Here is a 12,432-nt window from a genome sequence, read left to right as displayed (position 1 = left end):
GTAGCTGAAATAATTCATATTTACTCTGTTCGGCTATTTGCTGTGCTAGAAAGAACGATTGAAAATCATTAACGTTGATCGATCTCTAAATAAAACTTCCTTACCACAGTTTAATTTAAAAAGTTGTAGAATCCAAATTGTTAGACACAACAATTTAATCCAAGACATGGCCAATGAAACAACTTTGTCGTTGTGGACTTAAAACGGGAATGAAGGAGCGTCTTGTTCTGCTGATTCAAGAATGCGATAATGAATTGATGTTTGTTTTCTCATCGTCTACTGCCCAGTATATTTGCAAGAATTCTTCTAAGGCAACGGGTTAATATTATTGTTATGTCATATAAAGGGGCCCAGATAGCCGTAGCGGTAAACGCGCAGCTATTCAGCATGACCAAGCTGAGGGTCGTGGGTTCGAATCCCACCGGTCGAGGATCTTTTCGGGTTGAAAATTTTCTCGACTTCCCAGGGCATAGAGTATCTTCGTACCTGCCACACGATATACACATGCAAAAATGGTCATTGGCACAGTAAACTCTCAGTTAATAACTGTGGAAGTGCTCATAAGAACACTAAGCTGAGAAGCAGGCTCTGTCCCAGTGGGGACGTAACGCCAGAAAGAAGAAGAAGATGTAATATCTGGGTGTGAATTGGTTTACACTGGATATTAAACATATTTAGCATGTCGTTAACAGTGTAGCATTGGGGCAAGTGGAAACTTATTCTATTGAACACCCTTATATTCTTCACGGGTAAAAATGCGGCACCCAAAACAAGGAGAAAAGGTCATGATTTTGGGAGGAATGTGTATTTTCATGTTATGAAAATACACCATGACCAAAAGTCATGAAATCATGAATCTTTTTACCGTAACGCCAGCTGCACGTTACGTTTCCAAAGTGTTAATTCAAATCATCAAATCATAAACTATGTATGCTGGAACCATGAATAAAATTCATGAAAACATGAAAACTATTCATGGATTTAGATACCTGTCATTTATGATTCCAGTTTTGATGATGAAAAGTGGAAATTTGAGTCATGAAATCATGAAGCAGGATCATGAAATCATGAACTAACTTCATGAAAACATACAAACGTCAATTATGATCCCTGTATATTTGTCATAGGTAAACAAATAACATGAAGATGGATTTTGTGCCGGTAGTTTCGGAATAAACTGTGAGTGCCACATCTTTGACAGGAACGCGAACATCCGGTGGTTAGGTTTGCACGAAAAATGTCATTCCAAACATCAGTTGAATTGGCACATCGTCCCTGGGCTGCAAAACGCTGGTGGATTGTATTGGCGATGGAAAAATAAACGACTCTGCGGGCGTGGAAAGTGGTAGAGATCATCCGGCTGCCGAAGGTTTGTGTGAGCTGCTGTATTGTAAGATAGTACATAGTAGTATGCATCACACCGAAAATTTAAAATCGCCGACGAATTTGTCAAGCAAAACCTTCGTCAATCATTGCCCGGTACGGAATAATCAGTGTGAAATCTTGCAAGTACATTTTCGCACATCTAATAGCAATGGCAGTCATTGGGTCATCGGGAATGTCATCGATATGATGGCAAAGTTCCGACGAGCATGATATTCTAATTAACCTCTTCCGTAAACAAAACTTATTCATAATTTCACTGGAAAAAAACACTACCGATCGCAAAAGACGTGTTGACTTAAATGAAAAAAGTGACAGTTGGATTTATGTAACGCCCTGAGCACTCAAATTCTTGAATAATAGCCATGGTTTCATGACTTGTAGTCATGATATTATGAAACATAAAATTTTATGATTTCATGACTTTTTGTTCATGATTCCGGCAACGGATTTTTTTTCCGTGTTTAAGGTGAAAACGAATCGTATTAAAATTAATAATTTTACAAACAAATTTATCTGAGCTAGTTTTGCTAACCTCAAACTAGAGAATCAACACTACTCCCGAGGTATAAAATAATTTGGAAGGCGTAAAATGGAATTGCAATCGACTGCCATTTGCAGGTATTTTGATGGCATATATCAGTGAGTTTTAGATATTCCAAGGCAAACTGGTTATCAAACTTTTTTTTAAAATTCCTGGAATTATTCTAGAAAGATTCTAATGGTGGAATCTTATAAGTTTATGGTGAATCTCTCAGAATGATCATATAAAATAAGTCAAAATTCTAGTAAGTGAAATTTCTGTAAGAATCTCTGAAAGAAAACATTTTTTTTATTTATCTAGGGTTGCATTCTATCAAGGATTTCTAAAATTCCAGGAACAGAGAATCTTGGAGAAATCTTGATGAAGTTTATGAAGTTATTCATGAATTCCAAGAGAGTTATTAGGAGCAATTTCGTCCTGAATATCTTAAATCATCTAGAGAAAATTCTACAGGGAATAAAAAAAACTTCAAGTGATTCCTTTAAATATATAATTCCTTAGGTGGACATTAATGAATGTTTGCCCTTTACTGGCATAAACCAGATTTGCTGGTTTGTCTGAAACATAGTATTTGAAAACTTGTAATCAGAAGACACAGTGTGTTTGTTTGACAAATTGAGACATGAATTTGCGAAAAAATACGCGTTCTAGTGAGACTCGAACTCACGACTCCGTGTACACTAGATCGGCGCTTTAACCAACTAAGCTACAGAACACCTTATGATTCTGCGGAATAGAAAGCCAAACTGAATCCGAGTACTAACTATAAACACATCTCTTTTCGCAAATCCATGTCTCTTTCGGACTTAGATGCCAAACCCCCAACACGCTCACGTTTGTATTTCCCGATCGCAAGTGAGAGTGAATTGCTTATGGATACTGAGTTCTTACGCTCTACAATCGCATACCTATAAGCCGAATGCTTGCCGGCACGAAATTCAGTATGCGTTGAGCTCTCAGTGCGGTCGCACGCTCTACGACCAACTGCGCCAGGAGGACGCAACTCGGGATACATTAATGAATGTTTGCCCTTTACTGGCATAAACCAGATTTGCTGGTATGTCTGAAACATAGTATTTGGAAACTTGTAATCAGAAGACACAGTGTGTTTGTTTGACAAATTGAGACATGAATTTGCGAAAAAATACGCGTTCTAGTGAGACTCGAACTCACGACTCCGTGTACGCTAGACCGGCGCTTTAACCAACTAAGCTACAGAACACCTTATGATTCTGCGGAATAGAAAGCCAAACTGAATCCGAGTACTAACTATAAACACTTCTCTTTTCGCAAATCCAGGTCTCTTTCGGACTTAGATGCCAAACCCCCAACACGCTCACGTTTGTATCTCCCGATCGCAAGTGAGAGCGAATTGTTTATGGATACTGAGTTCTTACGCTCTACAACCGCATACCTATAAGCCGAATGCTTGCCGGCACGAAATTCAGTATGCGTCGAAATCTCGAATAAAGCAATATATTTTTCCAGTTAACTATATGAATTTCGATAAAAAAAATCTTAATCTATTGTGTATCCGATTCAAATATTTATTTCTTCTAAATATTATGAACATATCGTTCATACATTATTTTTACGTAGGAATCGATTTTCAATGTGAAATAATTGAAAATGTATAACTTTATACCCTTAATTCTCACAAGGTTGCCAACACGAATGCAGACTGTGGAAGCCGCATGATTTAGACGTCATATCTTTGAACCCATTGTGAATAGGTCATTGTATTAGCAAAAGGCTAGTGGTATTTTCGAATCATTTTAAAAGTAATTTTGTGGTTTCATGATGGCATTCCGGTAGAACTGTCCAAAAAATCCACAAAATCAATTTGATACACCTCTAAAACTTTATCGAATTGGCTCATTTTTGGACAGATATCTTGTTGTGATAAATAAGTTCAGAATTTGATGTGGCACGGAAAAACGGAGAACTTTTTTCAAAAAGTGAACAGGTCTAATGTCTATCAAAATTGGGCATTTTCGTAAATGGTTGAGCTAGCTGGCGTACGAGGGGTCCACCAATTTTAGAAAACTGAAAGGACCACCCTCTAGTGTGAGCCCATACTAGCGATCAGAGACATAAAATTGGAATTCAAACAATGGGTGCCGATGGCGGCCTTGTTTTAACGACAATTTACTCAGATGCAATGTTTAGCGAATATATATATTTAGAATTTAGATAACGTTTCAATATATCTAACAACTTTTGGGAGAGACATAACAAATGTCAAAAATTAAACATGGCATACTCAAGTGTACTAATTGCTTAGAGCGTATGTCGGAAGGATGAAAATAATGTTCAACAGGTCAACTATTTCGTGTAAGTCTACGAATTTTGCTGGGTATAGGCAGTGGTGGGCAGGATCTGGGCACTTTAAACGATCGCATATCATGATTCCAGAGTGTTTTCATCCTATGGAAATACACCATGATTTGGACTCACGATATCATGAGTCAGATGGCCGTAACGCAACACAAGTGTTATGTTTTTGTAGCTAATTGCACGGAATTATGCATCGAAACTCGCGTATCCATTTCTGATCTATTTATAGTTATGTCAGTCAACTTCGGCGAAGTACCGGTTCGGTCTAACGACCATTTCGTTCTGCCTACTTTTTAATCAAAAGAACTTTTCTTCCTTTCGACATTTTTAGTTGTTCACCCCATATGGACCCGTTTTAGCCTGACGGCTTCTGAAATTCCTTTCGACCTTATGGCTCAGCACCCAAGGTGTGACGACTGTTTATCTGTGCTTTGGGATTGATTCCTGAAAAAACTGAGAGAACTTCTTACTTATCACTCTCTGCAACAATCATGATAAGCAGCAAATTATGAGACCCTGTTTATCGCATACTGATACAACTCTGATTAAGTCGGGGGGATAAAAACCCCTCTAAACATGTTCTAAACCTGGGGGAAACTATTGCTATCAGATGTTCGGGGATTGTTTATCGTGCCAGTAAAATAAAACACCTACCTACATGATGCGTGCATGATATCTCTTCATTCGATTAAAAATACTTATCTGGCTTCCAAAAACGAATAAACTATACTTAAATAAAGATCTTTCCATCCCGAGCAGGAACGTAGAACAACCACCTATTTATAACATATCATTTTTGATAGTATGCCATAGTGAAATATTGTTCAGTAATCCAGGTGTTGGACACATCACAATTTGGTATTATTTATTATTATTATTCATTAACGACACTTTACTCTCGTCAATGCATGCGTGTCGGGGGGGTATTATTTATGTATTAAAAATATTGTTTCAAATGATTAAAAATATTTTAGTACGGCATTGGTAAGCTATTGAGGACTGTTTGAGGCAAATACTTTCAATCCAAATATCATTATGGTGCTTTTGAATACCTTATTCAGGTAGTAAATATTGTAAATTAATTTATCAATTTAGAATCCAGCAGCGATTTTCTCCTGCTCGAGAACCCATGAACATTAAGATTTAAGGACAATGGACCAATTAACACAGCAGTACTGAACTCTAAACCAGAAACTCCTGAAACCAATTCATTACACTCACCTGTCGAACGGCAAAATAGCAGGTCAAGTTCCGTGGGTAGACACCCGGAAAGTTGGGCGACTGCAGCCGGCAGGCCTTCTTATCACAGTTGGTGAAAATCCTCGAGCAGTAAGTCCCTGGCATTAAGTCACCTGTGCGGATATGGACATCAAAGCAAAAACACGTTACACAGAGATAGAGCAGTATAGATGATGCCGAATTGGCAACATCAAAGCCAAAGGTTGAGAAATTGCATCGAGTGTGTCGCTCTCGATTGTAAATTTCAATTAAATGCAATCCTTCTACCCATCCACTCGGATTAAGCGCACGTGTTGGCCAGAGTGGGTCAAATTTGGAAAGGTATATTTGAAAACTTTCAAATTTGAGCCACCCTATCGTCTACCTTAGACATAACTGTCCTCTGCATGAAGCAATTCATTACCTAGATAGTACTTCGGTTCGGTGTAGTTCTCTGTCTGGGCGCCACCTCCCGGCTGGAATGCCAGTGAAGTAAGGTTCCTAATTGAATACGGTCGTTCTCGGTTTTGACTCTGAAAGAAGCCACCACTGCCGATGCTGCCGGAACCAAACGACCCACCGTAGGCCCTTCCGGTTGAGTTGTCGAAGGCCAGCTCCATCGAACTGCTGCCGGAACGTTGTCCGCTGAACTGCTTCTCCGAATGGGCCGTCGAGTTGGTGAAATCGTCAATTATCGGATAATTGGGAATGTAGCTGACGTTGGTCCACGGTGCGATGGGTTCGTTCTTGATGCCTCCGTACCGGACGACGGCACTGTCACGCGAGAGCATTTTGTACTTTATCCGAAAGTCGAAATTGTAGCCACTTTGGTCGCGGGAGAGTCTGTGTTGGGTGGGTTGGAAGAGAGCGAGTTTTGAATAGGCAAATTTGGGAATATCTCGTTTGGTATAAAAGCTGGTATTACGATTGTTGGTAGTATACTTCAACCTCTTTTACGTTACGCTGATGTGGTTTGAAATTGCTGTTTTACGACCGAAATTCAGATTAACGGCCGTTGTAGAGAAAGTTTTAAATATTTTTTGTTTGAAGATGGCCACACTGTTTTCTGAGATTTGAATAATTCTTTGCTGTATTTTGGACATCTAGTTGTTGTGTTTTTCTATGATAACCCTAATTTCTTTTTACGACTGATTCTGATCACAATCCCTTTATAGCGGTTCGTTGTAAAAAAAAAGTCGGAGTGCAATTTCAAATTCAGAATAACATTTGAAAGTGGAATGACAGATATAAAAAATGAGGTAATTGTAGAAAACTTCATAATTAAACTGATCACCAATTCTTTATACCAGATGTCTTTATACCAAACGACTTATCATCACCACATGCACCGTGACAATGCAATCCATTAGACAACAAATAACGGACACAGAATCATCCGAAGAGCCTTACTTGAGCAATTTAACTGTCATTACGAGCGACCGGGTCTCGCTGAAGAATGTCGCCGGTCCCCAGGTCGTTCCGCACCACATTCCTCCGACGGGCGTTCGGGAAGCCTCTGCCACTTGCAGGTATCCATCGGGGCAGCCATTTTCCGTGTAGGACACAAATTTGCCCAAAGTGAAACTGTCCAGGGTGATCTGTAACAAAAGAGAGGGATAAATGCATACCGTAAAACGGGGTAACTTTGATAATGCGGGTAACTTTGATAGTGCGAGACCCACAACATATTAAACGAAAAAAACGAAGTTTCTGTCAATCAGTTAAGAGAAACGAATGAAATAGTAAAAAGTAATAGTATGACACTTCATGTCAAAGCTATTTTCGTTGGAATCAAGTGCATTTGAGGATTTATATGCAAATTCTAAAAATTTACAAGTTTTTAGCGTTTTTGCATCGCTTACAAACAATCTGTTCTACGATCACTATTTGATAAAGTCATAATGAATTCGTCACTTATTCATGACAGCCTAGTTATAGTAGAACATGAATTCGGTCTCAAATCTCTTAGCGAAATTCATTTTTACAAACTGGGACCATTTTTGTAATCTAAGTCAGAAATTTACATATAGCGTTAAACGCCTAGAGGTATGTAACGCCCTATAAATGTTCCATAATTCAATAAATTTTGTTCGATTATCAAAGTTACCCCAAAACAGAAAACCGACTTTCGATTATATGAAAAATTATATATCCATACAGAATAAATCTTTTGGCAATTTATCAAGTACAATCGATAGCTAGGATGTCAGTACTTGTTTTAAAAATATAAAATGTAATTCTTTGACACAGCATGCATAAATATTGAAGTTTTCTTCCAAAAAACTATCAAAGTTACCCCGTTTTACGGTACTTGCATTTAATTACTCAGTGCAACGTAATGAGATTAGCCTGCAAAACCTTAAATTATACATCACAGATAATTCAATAGTTGCGGTTCGGTCGCAATCAATCAGAAATTCTGTAACAGAGCCCACATCTTGGCTATATTACGTTGTTGAGGTGGTAGCAATAATCCCCAGTATTGCACAAGATGATCCCGATCAGAAGGAATTAGCAAGACTATAACAATCACATACCAAATTGAGTAAAAAGCCGTAAATAATAATAAACTATTATCTTTAATCGTTTTTTTTTTGAAAATCTTTAAAACGGTTTCTAATGAATTCAGTATTAAAATACTTCAGTTTGATATTATGCAGTGGTTATTTATAGAAACTTTTGGCATTTATTTTCGTTTTTTTTTCTTTTTCCACCTTATGAAGAGCATACTTTAGTATGCTGGTATTTAATTTGATAACACTGGAATTGTATTGATTTGCTATTGTTTTCTGCTCGGGGATGTATCAAACAAATAACTTGCTTGACTATCTCGCCCCAGCCAATTTCATCCTAGAAGCTTTGTCACGTTTTCCCTTCGTAACATAAGCTCGGTGGGCTTACATACATCCCGATAGACGGCGGGGGATGATACGCGTCTTGATTGCTTCATCAAATCACATCATGAAGCTTGTTCTCGCACAACACTGCCAGCCCAGCCATCAAGGTAACGCCCCATCGGTTGGTTTGATTTCTGGTGTCTGGTGTTGTGTGAATATATGACAGTCAGCTTTAATATTGGTTCAATTATTTAATTTCAAAGGAGGCGAGAGGAATTTGTGGGAGATACTTATTGTGTTATGCAGCCCATAGACGCTCAGACGGTTTGACCAACATTGATTACGTCAGTTAGTCAAACTGATATTTGTTAATACTCGAGCTGTTTAGTAGAATACCTATAAGTAGATGAAAAACCGAATTTAGTACTAAACCATTTAATTCCACTAGAGTTTGTATCCTTTGACAGATACGCGTATTTCGACCTCAACTGTAAGGCCGTCTTCAGTGTCGTGTACTAGACTCGACTTCGGATTTTGTACTAGTCGAGTCTAGTACACGACACTGAAGACGGCCTTACAGTTGAGGTCGAAATACGCGTATCTGTCAAAGGATACAAACTCTAGTGGAATTAAATGGTATAGTACTAAATTCGGTTTTTTCATCCACTAAATATGTGATTTTTTTTAAATCTATGGCTGTTGGGGTAATAACAGTAATAAGGAGGAGCAGAACTTTCAAAATTTAAGAATCGGAAGAAATGGATATTGATAAGGAATTACAGTTATAATTCACACGAAGTATTCCGGCAAAACGCTAAAACTATGTGGGGTCTCTGCCAGGGATTATTCTGAACAGTTATCGATATGGGAATGACTATAGGAATTTCTTCATACATTCTATTCAAAATCTGTAAATGGTTCCTCTAGTTATTCTATTTTGAAGTTTTTTCAGGAACTCATGGGTTATACCAGGGATTCCATCAGAAATTCTTCCTGGGACTCTACCAAGAATTTTACCAATGATTCCTATAGAAATTTATCAACAGCTATTTTTTGAGAATCTCTCCAGCGAAACTTCATAAATAACTAAACAGATTGTATAAGGATTCTTTTCCTGCGATTCCACCAGGAACTCCTCTAGAAATTCTTAAGGTGAAACATCTCAGAGTCCAAAGATGACCATCACAATGGCTGACTTGTGCCCCAAACGTTCCTGATCTTCTTATTTTAAGCTTTCTGCTAGTGCGCAAAGTCAAAATAAAAAGTGCACTGTTGTTAGATGTTTCCTTCGCGAGATTAGTGCCTTTGAAGTTTTAGTGTAAGTTGAATTCAAAACTGTTTCACCTTAAGGAGATTACTCAAGGAATTGCTCCTATCAAAAATCTTCCAGTTATACTTATAGTGATTTACCTAAGAATTCCTTTACAGATTCCTCTAGAAAATCCTTCAGCGATTTATCCGACCACTCTTCCAGGGATTTCTTCAAGGATTTCTATACGGTGTTCCCTAAAAATTTCTTCAACAACAACAAAAAATACAGGAATTCCTTTTTTGAATCCCAGGAGGAACTTTTGACAAGTCACAGGAGGATGTGCATGTGGATTCCAAAATTACTGGTAAAATCGCTGGAGGAATTCCTGAAAACCCTCAAAAGTTCCTGGAGATATTCCACAAGAGTTACCTTAGAATTTCTGGGAATAATTTCTCAAGAGATTCCGGGAGGAATTCATTGATGAATTGCACGATGAATCGCTTGAGAAATTCCGGTAGGAATTCCAGGTGGAATACCTAAAGGAACTGCTAATGAACTCCCTGAAGGAACTCCTGATGTAATCCCCAGGAGAACGGTGATGTAATCCCTATTAAATCTTCTGAAGAAACCTCTATAGGAACTCCTGTTGAATTTTTTGAAAAAAAGAAAAATTACTGGTAAAGATTCCCTATGGAATCCCTGGACGAACTCCTTATGCAATCCCTAAAAGCAATTCTGATGCATTTCCTTGGAGGAATTTCTAAAGATATTTTTGAAGGAACATCAGATGAAATCATTGGAGGAACTCCTGATGGAATCCTTGGTTGAATACTTAACGATATTTTTGAAGGAACTCCTGACAAAATCTCTAGAAGAACTCCTGATGGAACCTCTGGAGGAATTCCTGAGAGCACTCCTGAAAGAAGCAACTCCTTATGAAATGCTGAAGGAATTCCTCGAGGAACTCCTGATATAATCTTTGAAGGAATATCCAATAGATTCTCTTGAGGAATTCTAGGTGGAATCTCTGAAGGAACTCTTGATGGAATCTCTGGAGGATCTCCTGATTAAATCCCCAGAAGAACTCTGTTGGAAGCCCCAAAGATACTTATGATAGAATGCAGTGGTCACACTATTATGGGTCACGATTTTTAGTCATTCTGTTTCACATGCAAGTTAAATGGAAATGACGCATAATAGTGTGACCACTTTATCCTTATAGGAACTTCTGATGGAATGCTTGTAGGAATTCCTAAAGATATTCTTGAAGGAACTCCTTATGAAATCCATAGGAGAACTCCTGATGAAATCCCTGGAGGGATTCCTGATAGAACCCTATAACTAATCCTTATGATATAGAAAAAATCCTGAAGGAATTCCTCGAGGAACTCCTTTTACAATCTCTGGAGAAATTCCAGGTGGAATCTTTAAAGAAACTCTGGAATCCCTGCATTAATCCTCGGAAGAACTCTGATGGGAGCCCTAACGGTACTCCTGATAGAATCCCTATAAGAATTCCTGATGAAATCCCTGGAGGAACTCTCTTCCTTCCTACTAACAAAATCAATTTCCCGTGATAGCCATGAAGATGCAGAGGTATACATGGGCTTTAGAAACAACGGATATCACACTAACATTCCTTCTCTTATCTGATGACCGTAACGACGTGGTCGGCGTAATTTAGATTATTTTTGTCAATCACGGAGTAGCCACTTCGAATTGTATGGTCACAGTCCTTAAACGTCTGTATATCTATTTTAGAAAACTTCTAAGAGGTCACTAGTTGGGCTTATTTTCGTAAAACTGGTTCCATCTAGTTTTAAAATAAGAATCACAATGAAACCGGGTTGGCTGCAAATTTGAACTGTACAATAATTTATTTATTTAATTTCTTTATTCTTTAATACATCAACAGGCAATCAACAGCCCCAATGATGTCAACTTAATTCTAGTCTTAATACTAACAAAAGGTCAAATTAAACTTAAAGTGAACACAAGTCAATACTACACAAAACATTCAACTATCACCAGCGGCGTTTGCAAAAAAACTTGAAAAACGTCGGCGAAGTGTACGTCGGGGAGTGTCAAAGTCAAATTCTGAGGCTATCCGATTAAATGTTCTTTGCAGACCATTAATAGCTCCGTGCATACTATAATTGGTTCGTCTCAACGGTAAGCGGAGCATGAGGTTGTTGCGCAGTGTACGGGGTGCAACATTTATGTTGATTTGCTCCAAAATAGTGGGGCAATCAAGTCGACCTTGAAGAGAGTCAGCGATAAACAAAGCTCTGGCAGTATTGCGTCTAACGTGCAAGGGTTCAAGATCGATCAATCGGCAACGGTTCTCGTAGCTGGGGAGGCGGAAAGGGTCTCTCCACGGTAGCCTACGGAGGGCGAAGCGTAAGAATCGCCGTTGCACAGACTCGATACGCTCGACTCCATTGGAGTAGTTTGGACTCCAAACCTCCGAGCAGTATTCTAGAACAGAACGTGACAAGGAACAGTACAGTGATTTAAGACAATACACATCAGTAAAGTTTTTAGCTATCCTAAAAATGCATCCTAGAACACGTGACGCCTTACCAACCACGTAAGACACATGTTGATTAAAAGTTAAGGTCGTGTCTAAGACCACTCCCAAATCCTTCACATGGTCGACACGTTCGATTTCAGCACCCATGAGCTGATAACTGAAATGGATTGGACTTCTCTTTCTGGAAAAAGTGATCACAGAGCACTTCGTGGGATTAACAATCATGCGATTGATAGTACACCAATCTGCAAAACTAGAGAGTTGTTGTTGGAGAAGGTCGCAATCCTCGATAGAGTGGATTTCAAGAAAAATCTTAAGATCGTCTGCA

General features: G+C 38.5%; 1 protein-coding gene across 1 annotated transcript in view; it reads right to left on the bottom strand.

Annotated features, from left to right (window-relative positions):
• Nucleotides 1-5,355: 5,355 nt before the first annotated feature.
• The window catches only part of LOC110676555, a 461,002-nt gene continuing 453,925 nt past the window's right edge, over nucleotides 5,356-12,432 (bottom strand). Inside the window, exons 5-8 of the mRNA XM_021844894.1 lie at nucleotides 6,893-7,080; nucleotides 5,907-6,325; nucleotides 5,486-5,616; nucleotides 5,356-5,379 (exon numbers count right to left, since the gene is read on the bottom strand). Of these exons, the coding sequence (XP_021700586.1) occupies nucleotides 5,356-5,379; nucleotides 5,486-5,616; nucleotides 5,907-6,325; nucleotides 6,893-7,080 (762 nt within the window). The remainder of the gene's footprint in view (nucleotides 5,380-5,485; nucleotides 5,617-5,906; nucleotides 6,326-6,892; nucleotides 7,081-12,432) is intronic.

This window comes from Aedes aegypti, chromosome 2 (genome assembly GCF_002204515.2).
Source record: "Aedes aegypti strain LVP_AGWG chromosome 2, AaegL5.0 Primary Assembly, whole genome shotgun sequence".
NCBI classification, from domain to species: Eukaryota; Metazoa; Arthropoda; class Insecta; order Diptera; family Culicidae; genus Aedes; species Aedes aegypti.
This window is presented reverse-complemented; position numbering and strand designations above follow the sequence as displayed.